This window comes from Diabrotica virgifera, chromosome 1 (assembly GCF_917563875.1).
Source record: "Diabrotica virgifera virgifera chromosome 1, PGI_DIABVI_V3a".
Classification (NCBI taxonomy): domain Eukaryota; kingdom Metazoa; phylum Arthropoda; class Insecta; order Coleoptera; family Chrysomelidae; genus Diabrotica; species Diabrotica virgifera.
In genome coordinates this window covers 125,879,831-125,903,334 of record NC_065443.1, presented here as the reverse complement: position 1 = coordinate 125,903,334, position 23,504 = coordinate 125,879,831, and the positions used below count along the sequence as shown (strand labels likewise).

Here is a 23,504-nt window from a genome sequence, read left to right as displayed (position 1 = left end):
CAGCGTGCAGTCCCGAATTGCAACGAACGAAATGGCATAGATGCCCTAGCGGCAACTGCTAGCAAAAGACTAAGTTTTCACTCTAATGGCATACAACATATCCCACCAGAATGAAAACAATGGGAACCTTCTCTGGTTACACCTCCGAGGCTTCTACAATTTGCAAGCCAAATATGTTAATGTTTATATTAGTGAATAGAGAAATAAATACCCTTTCAAATGAGCTATCACATGACCCCTATTCTCATTTAAAAAATCATCGATTACGTCATCATGCCTAGATGGATGACGTCACTAGTATGATATATATACCAAAAAATCGGAATTTAAAAATAAAAATCGACCTGTTTCGGGATTTTTCCTTAATATCACCGGTTTACGAAATAATGAATTTATGCGTTACTTTATGGACGCACTGCATATATAAAACCTTTTTATCTGTTATGGCAACAACGAAGTGATTCACGAACTATTGTATCCAGTCTGAACACAGGTTTACATTGATAAAAAAGTGTATGTACATACCAGTTTTTTATGACGTACAGTTGAAAAGTTATTAAAAATAAACTTCCTCATTACAGTACGTGCAACGTACGTGCAATTCAACCTGTTATTTCCTTTTCTAATGTTGATCCAACTATGTCTCTTTGGCTCAATATTTTGCATCTTCTACCTCTAAATTACGGTTTTTAAAAAGTCGAAAGCTCGAAAAATGCTTAATTTCACAAACAGATTTCGAAAAAGCACAACAGAAAATAAATGCGCACGGACCATTGTCGAGCGTACACCAGGGCAGATACTATCACAGTCTGGCATTTACGATGCTCTGACGGCTTTCAGATGCAATCCGAGAACTGCAGAGAAAGAAAAGCCTGCAAAAATACTTTAAAAGATTAATGCGAGAAGAGGTATTCGAACTGTGAACTCAAATTTCACAGTCGAGGGTAATAATTTTAACGGGACTTCCCTTGTGTAATTCAATATTATACTAGCAGTACATATAGAGCGGGTAGTTGCCGTGAAAAATAATGTACAAATTCAGATTGCTGTAGGTAGAATATGATGTTATTGATATTGAAATTATTATTATTCATTTGTATGGAAAATATCTCTACTCGTCAAGAGTTCCTTTTTGTAGTTGACTACTTTTCTGATGATATAAGGTGGGATGCAAAATTCGCAGTCTGACACATAGATGGCACCTTTGGTATTAAATCCGTATGATTTTTAGTTAGCCGTTACCTTCAAAATATGCGGGTATAAATTTGACCGGCGAAATGAAATTCGTCCGGTTCATTTTATGACACCATGAAATTGGTCCGAATTTATTTTAGACCTCAAAAGTAACCATGAAATTCGTCCGATGCCACCATGAAATTCGTCCGATTTTAATTTTGTTAAATATGCATTTTGTTAAAATAATGCATTAAAAAATCATTAGAAAAACCAAGGTTTTGTTTAAATTTGCTTATTTATTTTGGTCATATAAAATTAATCTTCATTGTTTTTTGTTTGTAATCTTCATTGTTATTATTCATGCCGCTAGTTGTCGTAAATTACTTCTAAGTATTGTGGATATATAGTATATCCACATATATTGTGTAGTAGTATACAAATAAATTGAAGTGAAAAAATGCCGAATTTTTCTAAGAGAAAGTTAGTAGCAAAATGTTTTCTAAGATTACCGTCTAGAAAAAATAACTAGTGAACGTGGCAAAGATGTTATTATTGAATGACTTCAAGATGCTATTATTGAATGAAACAATGAATTTTTATCGGGCTCATCCCTCTATTTTTAATTTTGTTGACGCGTTAAAAAAAGTTCAGGTAGAAACTTAAGTATATCAAAATTCAAACTGTTAGAACTTCTATTACAATTAGAGCAGATATTCTTAAAATTTCTGATTATATGTATACAGAATCAAATAGATTTACAATAGGTATAATGCCGGTAGAAAAACCAGAAAAGAATTCTAGTTTATGTATTTCTATGTTTAAACCTTTTACTTGATTCATGAAATTTGTCCTAATTTATACTATTTTATATTATTTCGGACGGATTTCATTACAATGTGTTAAGCATAGGCGGACGAATTTCATTGCAAGCCGGACCAATTTCATTGCGCCCAATTTGACAGCTGTCGATTTTTGAGTTGTAGACAAGCTATAGATTTTTGATTGAAGCATCTTGTGTTAGTTTTAAAAAATGGATCAAAAGGAAATTCGTGTCTTAAGCGTTGCTTTTTGGCGATAAAGCACTGTTAAAGCCAAGGCTTGACAAACATTATTCGAACTCTGCACCAGGAAAATCAACCCTTGAGAAGTGGTTTGCTAAGATTAAACGAGGCAAAACAAGCACGGAGGACGATGCATGAAGTGGACGCTCCAAAGAGGCTGTTATCGACGAAAACATCAAAAAGTCTACAAAATAATTTTGGATGACCGTAAGGTGAAGTTCGTCGAGATAGCTGAGACTCTAAAGATATCAGTGGAACGTGGTGGATATATTGTGCATGAATTTTTGGCTATGCGAAAGCTCTGTGCAGAGCGGGTATAGTGAGCGACAAGGTCTATGCGAAATGTTAAAACCCAACCTGTGATAATCCGGTATTGATACCTATTGTAACACAAACCCCCAGAGAGACATTACAGAGTTGTACTAACCTGTATCCAACATTCAAATAAAATTACCGAAGAAATGTTAAATTTTAAATAATTAGTTTGTTTAAATGATTTTACAAATTGATCTTAACAATGGTTTTTAGCAGTAAACAATCTCGCAATATAGTATTAAAAAAATACTTGAGTTCATCCTTTTTTTTAATTTAGGACTGGCAAAATAACAGCTATTTGTATAACAAGGAAGCAAAGTGCTACTTTTCCTCCCGAGAATGAAGTTTACTTCATTCAAGAATCATTCAAGGGAGGAAAAGTACAACTTTGCTCCCTACAATCAGGTCAGGAAATTAATACTTTCGGTAGAGGTATCTAGGTGGAAAAATATTTTTCAGTTACGAAAATAAGTAGACATTTTGTTTTGTGGGTTCGTCAATGAACACTATTTATCGATATACACAAAATAAAGTAAAACTTATTCCAAATCATCGTCATTAAATATTTTTGTAAAATTCTATCAAAAATATGATGTCTTTGTTTATAACTATAACATTTAAAAATAATTAAGAGAAATTCCTGCGGTTGACCTGAATACAAATTTACAAACAATTTTATATTTCCGGTAATTGCTAAGTACTTAGTAAGTGCATTTTCGTAGAATCATTAAATGGGGCGGGATCATTGTCACAATATTTAAATAACGGAATTAGTCATTCTTAAGCAGTATATTTTGTGGTTCTTTCAGCCAGAGTTTGTCGAAAAAAGTGTTGTGATATATTTAATACTTAATAGGTATATTTTCGTAGAATAAATAAATGCGGCGGGATCATTGTCACAATTAAATATTTAAATAACGGAATTAGTCATTCTTAAGCAGTATATTTTGTGATTCTTTGAGCCAGAGTTTGTTGAAAAAAGCGCGTTGTGATATACAATTTAGTATTTATCAAAGAACAATATGTGGCGGCCATGGGAAAGTGATATGCATTTACCTGACGAAAATGAACCTACGGATAATTTAGAAGATGAAGATGAAAGTGCGGGGTCAAGTACTCAGCAAAGGAAGAATTTGTGTGTAGCTGAGCAAAATATGGTGTTAGATGTATTTGACGGACTTTCTAAAAAAATGAACAGATATGAAGCTGTTAAGCAAACAGCGATATTAACCAAAATTTCTTGTGCAACAGTGTACCGTTTAATAAAGACAGGTTCGAAAAGTAGAAAAACAAGAAAGGATTTGGGAAGCTCTAAAAAAATTCAACCTCACCTCTTGGAACCTATTAGTGAGACAATATATAATATGTATGCAGCTAAAATTATGCCTAACCTAAACAATATCATGGCAAAATTAAAAGAAAAACATATGGTTCATGATTGTTCCACAAAGACTCTGGGACGATTTTTGACCAAAAATGGTTTTAAATATAAAACTGTCAATAAGAGACAAACCATAATGGAAAGTAGCCGCCTAATAAAATGGAGGAATGAATATATCGAAAAAATTTTACAATACCGCAGTGAGTGTCGAGAAATTTATTATCTGGACGAGACTTGGTTTGATTCCCACGAAACGATAGATAAAGCCTGGACAAACGGTTTAAGCAAATGCCAAATAGATGTACCCCATTCTAAAGGCAAGCGAATTTGCATATTACATTGCGGAGGACAACATGGATGGGTGAACGATGCGTTATTGTTGAGTTCCAAAAGTATTAAAGACAGTTCTCTAGACTACCACCAAGACATCGAAGGGACGCTTTTTGAATCGTGGTTTGAGAATACATTACTCCCAAATTTAAAAGCAAATAGCGTGATTGTTATGGACAATGCATCATATCACTCCAGATGCATTAAAAAAATTCCAACCAAACAGAGTAGAAAGGATGAAATTCAAGAATTTTTAATAGCCGAAGACCTATATTTTGAGGATCATTACACCAAAGATCAACTAATTCAGGTTCTTCATACAAAAGTCGTAACTAAAGAACATATTGTAGATAAATTAGCCACTAACAATGGACATACGGTTTTAAGATTACCTCCATATTACTGTGTGTTGAATCCCATAGAATTGCTATGGGCTCAGTTAAAAAACCATATCCGGAGGAACAACACATCTCCAAAAGATGCCCAAAGTGTTGTCGAACTAATAAAAACGGAGTTCAAAAATATCAGTGCTCAAAACTGGCAAAATGCTATAGAACATGTAAAGAAGATTGAAAAGGATTACATGAAAAATGTCCCAGCCTTGAAGAAAATTATTATTAATTTGGATGAGAGTGATGAAGAGAACGATAATGACGATGAGTTGGAATAACTTTTAAATCCAACTGGAAGATCCCAAATGAATGTGAATTTTCGAAGTGGCTAGTATATCATTTAATTTATGATAGTAAAAAGACCAATGGGTAACTTTTTGTGGCATCACATGTGACATGTAAGTAAATAAGAACCATTTTTTTCATACCTGTAAGTCTAATTTTAACCTGTTTTACTTTAACTTATGATGGTGTCATGTCCCCCAAAAGCTTTTTCCATGTAACAACGACGACTTTCGTTGCACAGTTTTTTACTTTTTTACAAAATATATACCTTTTACAAAAAATTTTGTACTTTTATTGTGAACAAATTTTACTTCTTTTATATAGTGATGTCCTAAAATAACGGATAAATTCATTTTCTACCTAAATTATAAGCGCATACGAAAAATCCTCAAATATACACAAGAATACACTTTCTCAATAAAATCATTTAACTACCTTCTTAACCCCCCAATGGTTAGCTACCCCTTTAAAGAGTTTAAATGAAGGCGTGTGATACGGGGTTTAAGATGGTTTTCAATTCTCTATTCAGAAATGTAATATTTTTATTTCTTACATAAAAAAGTCCTCGACTAAAATAGTTGTCACGATTGACTAGTATATTAGTTATCTGGTTGACAAAAAAGTAACATCGAATCTTTTTAAACATTTAGGTAAATGTCTCAAAAAGTAGCTATTATCCTTATGGGGTTAAGGGGGTATTTGAACGATTTTATTGAGAACGTATATTTTTGTGTGTAAAAATTGACCTGGTTCAGGAGTTTTCATCTACTTTATAATTATGTAGAAATTATATTTATCCGTTACTTTAGGACCTGGCTGTATAATATATTAATATTAAGTGTTCATTGACGAACTTGTTAAAAACCGAAGTACGGTTAATAAAAAAACTTGTAAATCCACCAAAGCAAAATTTTTATTATCGTAACTGAAAAAATATTTTATTTTGACAATCTTAATTTTGGAAAAAGGGTGAAGGTAAATTTTTCTAAATACTATATATAATACGAGGTAGTTTACTTAAAAAATAATCAGTATATCGATCAATTGGAAAAAACATTTAAGTACACAAATTATATAATAACTCGAAATTCAACACTTTTTCCGATAATTTTATTAGAATGTTGGATACAACTCTGTAAATGTCTCTCGGGGGGTCTGTATTACAACAGTTATCAATAGATACTTATTACCGGATTACCATTAAGCCGGGTTTTAACATTTCTCATAGATCGTGTCCCTCACAATACCGCTAAAGCTTACAATCGATCAAAAGCAACAACAAATTGATGATTTTGGGAAGTGTTTGAAGCTATTCAATCGTCATAAAACCGAATTTTCGCATCGATATGTTACAATGGATGAAACATGGGTCCGTCATTTCACGCCGCAGTCCATCCGTCTGTCAGTCTCCAACCGACTCCAAAGCGTGGAAAGGCGCAACAGTTGGCTGGCACAGTATTTTGGGATGCGCATGGTATAATATTCATCGACTATCTTGAAAATGGAAAAACTATTAACAGCGACTATTACATTGCGTTATTGGAGCGTTTGAAGGACGAAATCGCGAAAAACGGCCCCGTTTGAAGAAAAAGAAAGTGATATTTCATCAAGACAACACACCGTGTCACAAATCAATGAAAGCGATGTCAAAATGTCATGAATTGGGCTTCAAATTGCTTCCGTAGCCACCGTATTCACCAGATTTGGCTCCCGCGACTACCAACTGTTCGCTGACGTCAAGAATGCTCGATGGAAAGAAATTTAGCACCAATGAATAGGTAATCGCCGAAACTGAGCTAAAGACAAATTGTATTCTAAAAATGGTATTGAAAAGTTGTATGACCGTTATAATCGTTGTATCGCCCTCGAAGGTAACTAACTATATTGAATAATAAAATCAAGTTTTATCAAAAAAATTATTTTTCTATGTTACCTGTTACCCTACGAACTTTTCAGCCCAACCATTACGTACGAAAAAGGTATATTTAGTTAAAACTCATAGATCTGACAACATTGCAACTGTACTATACGACTTATGTTCTACAAACACAAAATACATGATTTACACGAGAAAATATTTGAAATAACCTCAGTAATATTGTAATAGCCTTAAACTAATTGATAAATGCACGGATTGTTTATAAATGGCGCTTGCGTCATCGTTAGATAAGTAAACTTACTCCCAAAATTAATTTAGGAGGACTGACCTACCGCAAACTCTTATCTGGTTTGTGTTTAAATTTAAATTTTGAAGTATGTAGTTGTTTGTGTTTGATGTTGTATAATGATAATATTTATTAATGCATCTAATGCAGTGGTTCCCAACCTTTTATGTCTGGCGACCCACCTTTTGATGTTGTTTCATATTCGCGACCCATCCCTCATCCTTGATGATATATATGTACGTTATTCAGCTACTGTAAGAGCCACGCCGCGACCCACCTGAAATCTACCCGCGACCCACTAGTGGGTCGCGACCTACCGGTTGGGAAACGCTGATCTAATGGATAGTAATTCAGTGTTTTTAATTTTTGGGCTCATAGAAAGGATCGAATTATGACCCATATAACCTTTTTTTTTGGATCTGGATAATGTTGAATTGAGAATAGAACTAAACGAATGCGTAACAGCTCCCTTATTCGACCAAAAGGCTCTAAAAATAATTAAGACTGCAGAAAATTTGACGTTGGAATAAGATTGGTTGGATTTACTTTAAAACTCTAAAAAATAAAATTAAAAAAATGGAGTGAAATGGCACCAATAAAAAAATTTGGTTCTCAATCGTGTATATCCAGAATGTCCATCATAGCTATTCGAACTTTAGAGACGGCTCCTCTGAAAAGTTTATTTGATGTACATCCGTACCATTCTCTCCCTATGTCCTTTTTTCCTTTACTCCATTAAAATGTTACATTTTTTAAGCCGTACCTTGCATTTGTTAGAGGAGTCAATTTTATTTCTTTAATGTGTAGGGGGGATCAGTAGAAGCTTAAGTTCCAGTTTTTGGGGTCGCCACCCTTGTCCCCCGGTCGCCGTCTTGGAAATGGTGTGCAAAGGGGTTTCGCGCTATATCTCGTAAACTACCAACCATACGGAAAATCTAGTTAAACATAAAATGTAGCAAATTAAATTTTCTACAATTTTATTTCTATTACTTTTTATCGTCAAGTGATCAACAAAAAAGATATAAACAAAAATATGTAAAAAAATTTTAACAAGTTTCCTTTTGGAGTTTATAACTTTTTTTCAGTTCATTTTAAAGTAAAATTGCATTATAGCAATTTTGTAGAGGGTTTTTCAGCGAACAATTTCCACTATAAATTTGTTTAATTCTATTTATTTATATAGGTTTTACAGCGCTCCAAACTTGACCAGATTCTCGAATGCTCATAGGGATATAATAAAAACAAAAGTTAGGCTTAGTTTTCTATCTATAGGTATATATTTTTTATTCATACAATTTATTATGATTTTAACATTTCTATGCTATTATTAATCTCTTTTTGACCTTTCTCCCCACTATAAAACTTATAACCCTAAGCATATGTAGAAACGGCCCAAGAAGTTGTTTGACGACAAATTCGCCGGTTCAGAAGAAGAATGACGCAACCGCAAATTGCAAAATTCTTAAGAAGAGCAAAAAACGAATTTTTGATATCAAAATCATAAAGTATGATTAAAATTAGCCATTCACCACACCGTGGTCAGGATCTCGAGATATAATCGTTTTTTGGGGTGTGCCGCTTGTTTATGAAGTAACATAACTTTTTTTCCTATTGTATATTTTGACTTAAAATTTTCCAAAAAACTTCTTCATGAATTATATTTTATTGTTGTGTTCGTTAAAATTATAAACTAAAAAGTTTGTCACTCAACTTTTTTAAGTAAACATGAAACTAACGAAATATGATGAAAAAATGTTTAAAAACTAACAACTCCTTCTTTAATGTGTTTAAATATTTAGGATAAATTCCATTGTAATCTACATGCTTCAAAGATTACACAGTAAAATTTTCAAAAGGAAATATTTACAGCGACCAAAGATACAGCGAGGTTAATTTGAAAAATCATCAAAATTGATTTTCGGCATTTTTGTATAAAATTTGATTTTTGAACATGTTCCACCAAATCTAGATAAAAATAAACTTCATATTCGGATTCAGCGACCTCGAAAACATAAAAATAGACCAAAATTGGTCATTCACCTTAAATTTGACTTTCGTGTTCGGCATAACGATTGCTGTCGCTCGACTAATATATAGATAGAAAAGTATTTTTGAAGATATTCTTCTTTAGCGGCGAATCGATTGAGGGTAAAATTTGATTGATTCGCGCGCATGCGCACACCGACAGTATGGTATTAGTTGTTATACGGGCTCTGATTGGGTGTTGAAATTTTGAAATGATCTGTCAATAATTGTTCAATATGGAGGTTATCGGTAAACAAAAATATTGTATATTAGTTTTTATTGATGTGTGGACAGAAATAAAATCAAATCTATAATTATAGTGACTTTTTAAATAGTTTTGAAAAGCCGCAAGTACGTAGCAAGCCGCAAGTACGCAAGCCGCTAAATGTTTCAGTTGGAAATACCTAATAGTTTCAATACCTATCTATTTGGAAAATGTAAACAAAATAATGTAGTTACCTATTATAGGCAATGCTTTAATTTACATAATCTGATTACGAACAAACTTTCTACAAATCTTCATCTCATATATCGTTTTCTTACTCTATATTTTGTTGTATTTTATTTCGACAAAAATCAAACTAATAATTTTATTAAATTCATACAAATTTATGGTGTAAACGTTTAGTTTGTGTATATTCCCACATGACGTATACGAGAGTTTGGTGCAGTTTGAAATGGCGTCAACTTTCGTACGGCGCGGTAGACGTGAAGTGGGTTCAAGCCCCAAGCAAGTTATTATTTTTTTATTTTTTTTATAGATTTTATGATTGTAAGTATATTATATAATTTTTGAAGATATTCTTCTTTTTTGAAAGTGGTAGATAAGAAAGTTAGTTTGATGTTTAAATAAAATAAGTACAAATAACCTTTTAAGTATATTTACTTCGTTTAAATTACCTATTATATAATAGAAGAATATCTTCTTACGTGCGTACGGAGTACACACACATTCTTTTTTTTTTATTGTATTCCTATGAGAATTCGAGAATCTGGTCAAGATTGGAGCGCTGTAAAACCTAGATAACAAATAAAATTAAACAACTTTATAGCGAAAATAGTTCATTTAAAAATCCTCTACAAAATCGCTATGATGATATTTTATTGTGAAATGAACGGAAAAAAGTTATAACCTCCAAAAGGAAACTTCTTACAAAATTTTCTCATATTTTTATTTATAACTTTTTTGTTGGTCACTTGACGATAAAAAGTAATAGATATAAAATTGTAGAAAATTTAATTTGCTACATTTTTTGTGAAATCAAATTTTCTGTAGGATTGCTAGTTTAGAAGATAAAGCGCGAAAGCCCTTTGCACCACTTTTTCCAATATGGCGGCCGGGGGACAAGGGTGCCGACCCCAAAAACTTTAACTTAAGCTTCTACTGAACCCCCCTACACATTAAAAAAATAAAATTGACTCCTCTAAGAAATGCAAACTAAATGTAACATTTTAATGGACTACTTGGATTTTTTCCTGCATAATCAGTTGGAGCAAGTTGTATCTCTCTCTTTGTTGTATCTGTATTATTTAATATACCCATTTCTTTACCCTTCTCAGAACCTCTTTGTTTGTGACGTGTTTAGTCCACGATATTTTGAGAATTCTTCTATATATCCACAACTCGCATGATTCCAATTTTTCATTGATGGCGCATTTAAGGTTGTAACGCGTAGCTCTTTCAGGACCACAGACTTAGTAAAACAGGTTGTAAACAAAGTATATACATATATTTAAGATCATTGTATACAGTTTAAAATAAAATAAAATTCTATCTTCTGCTAAGGAAAAATAACATTATGCTTATTACTGTCATTCGAACATAATAGAAATATTAAAACGATACAATGCACCACACAATACAATAACTATCTCGCTACGCGGAATCAACATATCTACATATTCCGATCCAGAGACATCGCATTTCACTTCAATGCGATACCCTTGAACAGCGACACGCAGTCACTCGTCCATCGTTACTACCGCTCACTGCGGTAACGGTTATGTGGAATGCGGTAACGGTGGAATGTCACGCCACTACTGTGGCGTCTACCTAGGCACAGTTCCACCTCAACCCGGTGCATCTCTGCCATCGAGCTATTGCTAATTCATTTCGTTAGCAACAACTGATTTTATGATTCTCCTGGCTCGTCTTAAATATGCTCTCGATGCCACTTCTCCTTCAGTTTCGCCCAGCGGTGTTATGAAGAGGGGATGCGTCAACTCGGATACTCCTACGGTCGTCTCTGGTCGACCGGCCCATCCCCCGCTGTGGCGTCAGATCATTACAAGGTCCAAGCTTCCATTCCATAAGACAACTTCTCGTTTTATCAAAATTTTCTGTAGCCTTTACTCTTCTGATTTTGATTTCCTGGATGTAATCACTTGTGTAGTTAATTATTGCTCCAAGATATGCATATTTGTCCACTCTTTCGTTAGTTCCGTTTATTAGAAGATTCTCGTGATTTCTTTTGAGTTTTCGATATTCTCATAAATCTCGTCTTCTTGACGTTCATTGTTAGACTGTATTCTTTTCCATAAGCTGTTATTCTGGTCAACCGTCTCTGAAGATCTTCAATATTTTCGACTATGACAGTGTCATCCACATATTGTTGTTAATGAAAACTCAATTTACCTTAATTCCAGCTGTTTGACCAACAAAAGCTGTTTTCATAATCTCTTTCGAGTACGCATTGAAAAGAATTCGCTCCAATAAGCATCCCTGTCTCACCCCACGTCTAATTTTAATTTTCTCTACAGTTGTTCCTTAACATACCCTAATATTTTTTGTTAAGGTACCTTATGCCTATGGAAATATTGATATTTTATAATTTGTTTAGAGACTTACAATATTATGGGTATTCGTGTGTCTTCTTCTTTAAAATAACGGAATTTTACAAAATTCTAAACATTACCATGTCGAGTCTACAATTCATCATCAAAATATGCCAGAGTTTCCTCCATTAAGTAGTACTTTTGCTTACTTTCTCATATATTTTAAGTGCGTTAGAGACCTATAAGTTAGCAGTCCGTTTGGTATTGTTTAACTAAGACGTTCTTCCTGGCGTTACCAGTTCAGGATAGCATTATTAACTATTTTAGCAATTACAGTTTTAACAGTTATGTTTTTTTCTGCCAGCTGGACTGTGAATTTAGTATATATTTTCAGCTGTTGAATAACTGATGTTAAAAAATCCTGCACGCACGCTACCAATATGTTCTATTACATCAAATATCTTTCACAAACGCATGTAAAATTATTTCTAGAAAAATACAAATAGCTTCTTTTGCCTTTTAGTGTTAATACCCTTCACCCATGTGTCGCTTTCAGTGTGAAAACTCAATTACATAAATTATAACTGTTGTCTTTACGTATTTTGTCTCTTTGTTCCAGATTGCTCCAGCAGCAAAAAAATTATGGGGTCTCGAATCAAAAGACGCTTCAAGTAAATTGAATCTGAATCATCTGAATCACGAAGGAGTATGGAGAGATCCAACATGGGCAGCCCCAGGTAAGTTTTAATTTTGGTTTCGTTTGTTGTGTTAGTTGCTGTTTATATATACAGAGTTAGAAACAATAGATATTGACTGTTGTAAATGCTTTGATTTGATTGGACCAATTTGAATATTGAATCATTTCGATATAGCTTAATCCACCTTTGGTTTCCCGTTCGCCAAGCCTGTTTATTTTGCCAGTCAACTTGATATACATTTCTTGCATCCATGTTCTTGACGGGCTTTCCCGTTCTTTTCTCTGTTGGTATCCATTCATCATCCTTTTTTATTTCCACTTGTTCTAATCTAGACTTTCTCGTGTTGATTGTCTCCAAAAATCCAATTTAACTGCCAATAGTTTAATCTTAAGTTTTTGTGTTAACTACCAGACTTCTGAGCCATACATAACCACTGGTTTCAATATGGTGTTATACACACACCACAATATTCAATATGATGTTATATCCTTTTCTTCGTTTCTGGTCTTATATTCTTTCTTTTGGCATACGTCTTACATGTCCATATCATACTAGTTGATGTTTTTCGATACCTTCTATAATTGATTTCATTTTTGTCTTCTTATGTCTTCATTTTTCATATGTTCTAATCTAGACTTTCTCCTTCTCCCTCTGATTATCTCCAAAAATCCAATTCAGCTGCCAATAGTTTAATCGTAAGTTTTTTTGTTAACCCTTTCGCTGCGTCAAATAAATACATATCGCTGACCAGTGCGCCAGTAGTTTTTTAACACTAAATGCGATATTTTTTCAACAATTGTTTTTTGTACATATGTTAAAACGGATTATTATAATTTTTCTTCTGAATTTTTGCAAGACGCACATGTGCGCTGTACGCAGTTTTCAAGGAATTTCTTTTAAAAATGCGGAGGACGCACTTGTGCGCTTGATACAAATTTTTGTATTTAGTAAATTAAATCGACTTTTTTTATCTAAACTAAAATTTTATTCATTCAAACAGGATGTAAAATAAACAAATAACATATATTGTAAAATAAAAGTATACAAAATATTAATTTTTTCCTAATGTCTTTCTATATTGATACATGATATTCTCTGAAACATTTGCCTAAGCAGAGGCCAGGTTTATCGGGACATTCTTGACAATGATAAATAGTATCCTTACGTATCTTATTTTTATTGCATGTCCGACATTTTTTTCTAAGAGTTTTACCACGTTCATTATGTAACTCAATTTTTGAAGGTGTGTGGTTTACACCCGAAGTAACTGCTACTTCTGCCGTTACAACTGCTGTTCCTTGACATTTTTCTGGTAATAACTTTTCAAGTATTAACAATCGAAACTTATAATATGACATTTTGTTATTTCCGTGGTACTTATTATACAATCTATGAGCATTTTGCAAATATAGCTGAAACAGATGTATGCCAATTTTTTTGTACCAACGTAAAGTTTTGCGTGTCGGCGGATAATAAGAAGACATTTGGTCTTGAAGATCTACTCCGCCCATATATTTATTATATTGAATGATTGGCAGTGGTTTAATTTTCTCATCCCCTCGTCTATTTCTTACGGTTACCATCTCATTTTTATATTCAGTTGAAATGTAAATGATATCTCTTTTGTCTCGCCATTTTCCAACCATTACGTTGTTGAGGTACATACTTTTGGTCTGGCCTTTTTTTAACTTTGCGTCTACGACGTTTTTTGGACAGCCTTTCCTATCTTTTCTCAGAGTGCCTGTACAAAAACTATTTTTATCCATTAGTAATTTGGCCAAGTTATAACTATTGTAATAGTTGTCCATATGAAGCGAATGTCCATGGTCGAAAAAATTACGCATTAGGTGTAGCACCACTCTTTCTGTATGAGACTTACCAGCAGTTGCATCACCTGCACCAGCATATATATGGATATCCAAAATTGTTGAATCGGCTTCTGTCAGCATATAAAGCTTTACTCCATACTTATGTCGTTTCTTAGGGAGATATTGCTTGAATACCAGTTTTCCTTTCCACAAGATCATAGATTCGTCTAGAGATAAATACTTTCCTGGATAGTATACCGTCTTCATTTTGTTATTAAAATGATCTAGCAAGGGTCTTACCTTATATAGTCGATCTACTGGAACTGGTTCATTTTCTTTTACATTTTCGGCAAAATGAAGGCATCGCATTATAAGCAAATAGCGGTCTCTACTCATGTATGAAGAAAAACAAGTCGAAAATAATCTATTTTTCTTCCAGTAGTCTTGTATGCTAGGCAATTGGATTGTTCCTGTATGGAAGGTTAATCCAATAAATATTAGCAATTCCGATATTGTTAATTCCTTCCATAGGGAAATCCTTGAACGGTCACATCCTTTGCTGGTAGAAAGAACTTCAACTGCATAACTGTTAGTTTGTAAGACAATCATATTTAAAAGTTCATCGTCAAACAACAGCCTAAACCAATCGTACGCACTATCACCAGGACTATCGACTAACAATCCACTTCTTTTTGTAAATGGAATTTGTTTCATACCGCTAGTTGTTTCGGTCCATTCATTGTCTGTAATCTGTACGTCAGGATTATCTGCAACGGTATTATTTAACTCGTTCTGTAGTACATCATCCTCAGTATCACTTCCAGAAGAATCTTCCGAAACATTTTCAATTTCAACTAAAAATATTAATTTCAGACCACAAGTTTATTATTACATTTATTTACTTACAGTTATCTACATCAGAGTCTTCATAATCTTCATCTGAGTCTGAATTATATAAAAACTGCATCAATTCCTCAACACTCAGATTTTTTTCATTTCTCACTTTCACGATCTTACGTCTTTTTACGCCTGAAGGTCCAGCTTTATTTAAATCAGCCATTATTATACAAATAATTAAACTTATAATCACACTAAACCGTTTGAAACGACAACACCTTTGAAAACCTAACTATGTGAGTAACTGATCTGCGACGCCACCTATGAATAGCTCTGCAAACCTAACCACATGATTCACCGAGCCGCGACGCCACCTATGAATAGAAGTGACCTTTAATAAAATGCGGACAAAGTTTCCTTGATCTCCTGAAACTGAGTCAATTTTAAATGTATATGGAAATCACCATATACATAGGCCGCTCATGTGCGCCATACGCATTTTACAAAGAAATAGGAGGGCGCGCATGTGCGCTTTACGCAGCGAAAGGGTTTGCCTCCAAAAATCCATTCCAACTGCCAATAGTTTACTCTAGTCCTAGTCTACTCAAGTTTTTATGTTAACTAATAGATTTCTGAACCATATATACCTAACCACTGGTTTCAATAAATATATGTATATAACAGCACTACAGGCCTTAGAGGCCCTTGGCAATAAATATGGTATTAATAGATATATACATATCGCCTCCGCCTACGAAAAGTATAACTCCGAAAAATGCCGTTAAGAGTAGAACTTTCAATGAACGCCGCGAAAAATATTATTTTCGATTATATGATTGTGAAAATTATAATCCCTAATAAAGTGTTAGCGAAAAAATTTAATTTTTTGGAGAGTATCAGCAAAAAACATAATTTCTGTTTGTTGGTCCACGAAAATTATAATTAAGTACTAAAAAGTTCTCAGAAATAATAATTGTTTTCGTCGGCAGAAACAGAAACAGAAAGGGAAATGATTGTTTTCGTCGGCATCTATTATGAACTAAATCTTTTCGTTATAAATATTTTGGGAGTTACAATCTTCGCGGACACGCATATACAAAAAAATTGTATCGCCAACACTTATCAAAGAGTTATTATTTTCGCTGGAAATGTATTAGGAATCACATTAATCATAGGTACCAGCGAGCGATATATCCTTTTCTTAGTTTCTGGTCTTATATTCTTTTGACATAACACCGAATTCAATAAACTTACAACTTGTTTTCCTTTTGCTATTCTATTTTTTACGGTCTTATCACTTCTGGTCTCTCTTTTATTCCCAAGTACATAACATATACCTTGATAACATTTTTAAAAATTTTTATCTTCTAAATCGAGGTCTTCTGAATGCTTTTCTCTCCCTATACAAAAATATTGGGTTTTTCATTTAAGTAGTCTACATGGAGATATTTAAAAATCACAAACAAATGAAAAATTTAGCTTTTCGGAATGTTTGTTTTAGAAATTATTCGAATATCCTCTGAAGGCTTTTTACAAGAGTTAACGACAACATTGTGAATCAACAAATAAAAATTTTAAAACAAGAAATATTGGAAATCACCCTTAAGGGCAACGGAGCAAAATGCAAAATTTTGACTCATGTCAAAGTTTTCAATGTGTTTTAAATGTATTCATTTTTTTTAATCCTGAGAAAACTAATAAATATTTTTGAAAAATTTAAACGCAGAATGAAAAATTACATTATTACCCAGGGCCGAAACACTGAAAACTTCTATTATGTTTATTTTAATGAGTTACAGGGGTGAAAATAAAAGAGAAAACGTAGTGTGATTTTTAATTGCAAATATTTCATTCAAAAGAAACTTTTTATTTATTTCAAGGGACTTACGGCCCTCGGTAATAAAGTAGTCTTTCATTCTGCGTTTAAAATTTTCAAAAATACTTATTAGTTTTATCATGAAAATTTTGCATTTTGTTCCATTCCCGTTAACTATTCGAACCAAAGGAGGTGGCTTAAATGTCGAAGATAGTAACTACATAGTTTGTAAGCTTTTTGGTTTACGAAAAATTTTACATTCAGTGCACACATGAAAATTCTTGTTAAATCCAGACCAGAATGATTCCATCGAAACTATTTTCGGGAGTATCAAAGAAGTATGTTATTGGAAACGCCTCCTAAGAACTTTTCCCGAGACTTCATCCGGATATTTGTACAGGAAAGAACGAACAAAAGCTCGAGAAGTTGTGTAGCCTCGCCGGCCGATCAGGCATTTGCCCAAGGCTTGAGGCTTACGTCTTGCGGTTGTTGCGGTGAAACGTGACTAGAAAGAGAAACGAACATGTTAGTCCATTCACTCACGGTGAAATATTGTTAAACCTCCAAATTTTAACAAACCGCTTGGATTGACATGAAATTTGGCATGCACAGCTAACATGTCAAAGAAACAAGTGGCCGACAATGTGCCGATGTGTGTTTTCGTTCCGGTGGTGAGTTTCACCACTTCTCGGGGGTGAAAAAACATACGTTCAAAATAAGTCCGGAATTGGATAAACTGATTAATTCTAAACAGAGTTTTTTCCCTAAGTCAATACTTTTGGATTTATTTGCGAGTGAATATGTTCATTTTTAAACAAAAAAACACGTTTTGAGACGGGTTTTCGCAAATAATTTTAAAAGTGTTTTATCGAAAAAAATATTCATAGCAAAAATATAGCTTATAAAAAAGTGAAAAAAATTGTGTAGGTATATAATACTTATATGAACTCTGTAGACCCAGTAGAAGCGGCGTTGTAGCTAATGAAAAGTGGGTTCTTATTCGTCAAATTCCAAATCGAATATTTCAACGTGAAATAATAAAAAAAATCAAGCACTCTTCGGGGAAAACTCATTACAACTTTTGTAAGTGTTTAAAAAAGTCGTGAAAATCGTCCCCTAATTAGCATCCCAAATAAAATTAATCATTAGCCTCGCAAGTTCCTTTACTTAGGTATTGTTTATATGATCTGTAAGTTTCATCGGTTCAAAGTGCTTATTTTTTAAAAGGTTGTAGTCAAAAGGGCTTGAACTCGCGAGTCCTCGTAGTCATTAATCACGAGTGTACCTATGCAAATTTTGAACAGCCATTTCTTAACCAATTTGTGTCTTACAAAAAAACAAAAAATCCAAAATATTCAGAAAAGCAAAACCTACATTTTTTTACTCCTTGGCATTTTTAGTACCTACCACTAATAATTTCTAAGTTATTTTGAAAAAAAAAAAAAAAGAATTTGGGTACTTTAAAACTAAATTTTTTCAAAAATAAAAACTTAGAACCGATGAAACTTACAGATCATATAAACAATACATTAGTAAAGTAACTTGTGAAGCGGTATCGATTAATTTTATTTTGGATGCTACTAATAATTAGGGGATGATTTTTACGAGTTTTTACCAAAAAAGGACCAACTTTATTTTGAGTGTAACTTACTTTTAAACAAAAATAAATTTTTAAACATTTAAAAGAAGTTGTAATGAGTTTTCACCAAAAAGTGCTTAATTTTTTTTGGTTATTTCACATTAAAATATTCGATTTGGAATTTGACGACTAAGAACCTGCTTTTCATTAGTTACCACTCTGCTTCTACTTGGTATACAGACCATATACATACACCATTTTTTTCACTTTTTTATAAGTTATATTTTTGCTAAGAATATTTTTTTCGATAAAATACTTAGTTTTTGAGTTATTTACGAAAAACGTTCTAAAAACGTGTTTTGTTTTTTTTTTTGTTGAAAACATATTCACTCGCAAATAACTCGAAAAGTATTGACTTAGTGGAAAAGCTCTATAGAGCAAAGGTTGCTTAGAATTACATACTCATGTTTATCCAATTCCGAACTTATTTTGAACGTATGTTTTCGCCCCCCGAGAAGAAGTGAAACCATGGCAAAAGCTCACATCGGCACAATATCACTTTTTTTCTTTGACATGTTGTTCAATTTCATGTCAATCCAAGCGATTCCTTCAAATTTACAGCAAAAGCAGTGAGTAAATGGACTAGGAACGAGGAGATTTTCGAGTGGATACGGTTTAGACATGGAATATGTTACTGCTTCTTTACTTGTTCGTCGAGAGTAAGTTATTTTGTTGGATGGGAGAAGTAAGCACTTTTCCTATCATCCATTTTGTGTTTGTGTACCTACTTGCGCTGGGGAAATCTTTTTGTCTTCGGATGGATATGCGAGAACTTTGAGATTTTCTTAACTGCTGGAAACGATTCAAAAACCAATAAAGAAGTTTTTTACGTGTTATCGGTTCGTGCATCATCCCAAAATGTTTTTATAGATAGGAGGAGCTTCAAAAAAATAAACAAAACTTTCCTAGTTGTTTTATAAAGATGTTATGGAAACTTACAGAAGTATCCACATGATTTTACAGAAAAGTAATTACTTTTCCAGCTCGCAGTTGAGTGATGCTTAGATATTAATTGTTTGGATGATCCTTGGCCAACAAAAAAGAGTTTCCATCTTATCCAACTGGGCCTATAAATGCGCCATGTATTCTGATTGCTTTAAATTAAAACAATTGCCAAATGAATCTTACTGCATGGATTTTAATGAAATTTTGAGAAGTGCCTCTACTTATCTCCTAATTAAAAATCTACCCTATATACTATGGCACTTTTATCTTGGGGGCGGTTCCCACCCCTTCTCGGGGGTGGAAAATTTTTTGGTTAAAATAACCACGGAAGTGGCTAGAGAACCTAATTCTAAGCAAAAACTGTTTTATAATTTTTTTTAAACTCAATAATAATACATTTTGAGTTATTCGTGGTTGAAAATTAGCCATTTTCATTGAAACATAACACCTCTTCGAACGGTTTTTTGCGAATACCTTAAAAACTATGCGTCTAACTAAAAAAACTATATAAAACATTTTTGTAGATTATAAAAAAAAGAGATTCGTTCCTTCATAAATCTTCTAGTTATAATACAAAAAGAGATTATAGTAGGTGAAAAAGTTTGCTTTTTTGATGCATGCTCAAATCGGTGTATTCAACTGAAATAGCAGCGAAACGGTCGATTTTAAGGGGATAATGCCAATACCAAATAATTTTGTAGTGCTTGAAAATACCTTTAAAATGAGCAATATTAAATGTCGATTAATTTTTTTTTACCTAATTTTTAAGTAAAATATCTTGACGTCTCTGACAAGAAGGACCAAAATGTAGTTAGTTACATACAGACAAAATAGTTCTTTGTGATGACAAAATAGAGAAGACTATAGGTTAGAGATGAATCCACACGAGTATCTAGTAATAAATAATTTATTGGTATATTTTATAAACCACTTTTAAAAAATGTCGTTAGCAACAGTTTTATTGTTTCTACTCCAAAAGTATAATTAAAATTCAACCTTCATTACGTAATACAAAAAGGTTTTTTAGTGTAATTAGCGAGGTACAAAGAAAATTAAAATATTCGCTAAATTGAACCTTGTCTGAAGATTAAAGGACAAGACGAAATTGCCTCAAGACCGTTCATTGAAAATGCTCCGAAACCGTAACAGTGCATCATAACTCACTCCACTATGGAGATGGAGAATCCCGCGTAGAACAAAACATAATTTTGAAGTTTTAATTGGTAGACTCTGATGTTCTGCATAATGTTCGTGATGAGAGGGAAGAACGGGACAGTCTGGTCCCTCTAGGGAAGCATATTTGTTGACGTATTTATCCTTGAAGATTCATATTATCTAAACGAGGATTCATATGTCGTTCGTTAATTTTTGACATATACTACGCGGCATAAGTTAGGGATATTGTCAATAAACTATAAACAACTGAAATGTAATTATTATTATTTTTTAAATTAAACATTATAAAAATTAAAAATAAAAATTAAACTTTACATTAAGGGAGTAGGCGCAAAATCTTTGTCCAATGCTATTTAATTGCATTCATTTTTTTCGAATCCTGAGAAAACATAATTATTTTTCAAAAATTTAAACGCAGAATGAAAGATTACATTATTACCGAGGGCCGAAAGTCCCTTAGAATAAACAAAAAGGTTCTTTTGAATGAAATATTTGAAATTAAAAATCACACTAAATTTTCTCTTCTTTTTCAGCCCTGTAACTTATTAAAATAAACATTATAGAAGTTTTCGGGGGATTTCGGCTCTCGGTGATACTGTAATATTTCCTTCTGCATTTAAATTTTTCAAAAATACTTATCAGTTTTCTCAGGAGTCGAAAAAAATTAATTGATTTAAATAGCATTGGACCAAGATTTTGCGCCTACCCCCTTAATAAACATTGGCATATATATTGTTGCTTGACTTCTACGTGACATACTATCTATTAAATTAATTATGAATAGTTTCTTGAGCAATTCTCCAAATAACCGTGTGGTAGCAGTTCTCGAAGTTGCTGAAGGGTCTGCATGAGGGTATGCGATCTGTAAGCCTTCTTTGTAACAAGTCCCAAGCATGTTCAATGGGATTGGGGTCTGGAGAGCGCGGAGGTAATATAAAATGAGGAATTCTATGCACATCTCTACTTTTTTCGACAACTTCAGGTCTATATGTGGTTCATCATTATCGTTGAGAAAAAAACTGGCTGCTAATAGTTGCATGAAAATTACCTATAATATGTTCAATAATGTCTCGTCTGAACATTGAACCATTAATGGCAAACTATTTTCCACCGTAACACCACCACCTCCAAATTTATCGGCTCTTCTCAAAACACTGCCTGGATCTGTGCTGCAAAAACACATGTGTGGTTCACAGTTGTTAACAGCCATTTTTTTCTGGTTGGGTTGGTCCCGAAAATATGAACCAGTAGCAATATTTCCCGTGACCCCATCGAACAGCTGCTTTCTTTAACGCAAGATTTCACGGATGTGATTCTATGGACTTTTAGTAATACAATTACTCAATAAATATACTTCCACACTAATATGCGGAAATTCAGAGTCTGTTCCCTTGCATTCCTTTCCTCGATAATGTGTAATCTACTTTAGGTATTTTACTAATGTGCTTATTTTTTGTTGTTTAGTCCTTAATGATCCCATAAAAGTTTATTGACGCTGCTACAGTTAGTATGTCTTGAATGTTTCGGTTCTTTTTATAGCTTTTGACATTTTTTGGACATCGCAAATTCCTATCTTCACTTACATTACTTAGATATTTTTACTTATTTTCAACGTATCTTCCGATATGATTGTTAGCGTAACTAATAGGCCTGGAGCACGCGTACCAAAAAGGTTTATTAATAGAAAGCGGAGCATTTGTTAATAGCTTAACGGTGTCTAGTCGGACAAATTTTGATGTACGGGAACACTGGAACAGGGGAAGTTTTAATTGTGGAACAGCCTACGAAAACGTCCCATGTATTTTGTCGGACAGGACTTCCAATTGATTGGTTACCCTTTCATTAAACTCTCATGCAAAAATCAGACTGCTATTTACCGCCAACATAATTCCTGTCATTTGACATGTTCTACGTGTCGGACTTATGCCTAATGTATTTGTCGGACAAACATTTTTTCATACATAAAGTTTACTATTGAATAAACTTTAAAACAACTTGCTAGTTTTCACAATCATAAACTTGTCAGAATGGCACGTTCCACAATTAAAACTTCCCTTGTTCCAGTGTTCCCATAGATCAAAGTTTGTCCGACTAGACACCGTTAAGCTATTAAAAAATTTTCAGCTTGCTTATTAATAAACTTATTTTTGGTACGTAGGATCCTGGCCTAATATGCAGAAATATGTGATTATAAAAATTTAAGCTAATAATGAAACTAAAGTTCAACGACAGGGCAGGACAGTTGAAACGAAATAAATGCGAAGGGAACCCAAAATATCGACGAGGCACGCAAATTTATCAACCTATTTTATTCGGCTCTTTATTCGTCCACTATTTCCTATTTCCATTTCTCTCTTTCCTTGCTATGCTCATCCATCTTGTCCATTCATGTTCTCTGATGTCATCTGCCCATCTTTCTGTGGATCTTCCGCATATTGGTGGTGTCCAATAATTGTGATTGTTTGTATGGAATGTTTATTTTAGTTTTGCTCCTTATATAATCATTACTCTCCTTGTCTTTCATTTTTATTGGCTATTGCGTTGCTTCCAGCTGCTGAGTGTATGCGGCTTTAGTCCCATAGCAACGCTCTTTACAATCAAAAACGAGATCCTTCTAACGCTATTAGATTTTTTTTCTTTGCGTTTTATATTAAACGGCATAATATTTAGCCAGCATTTT

The 23,504-nt window shown here is 33.3% G+C and overlaps 1 protein-coding gene across 2 annotated transcripts in view; it reads left to right on the top strand.

Moving 5' to 3' along the window:
• The window catches only part of LOC114338637 (maternal protein pumilio-like), a 443,967-nt gene that overhangs the window by 270,311 nt on the left and 150,152 nt on the right, over positions 1-23,504 (top strand). For both annotated transcript variants that reach the window (XM_050644229.1, XM_050644222.1), the window contains one exon: positions 12,525-12,642. In XM_050644229.1, coding sequence (XP_050500186.1) covers positions 12,525-12,642 — 118 coding nt within the window. The remainder of the gene's footprint in view (positions 1-12,524; positions 12,643-23,504) is intronic.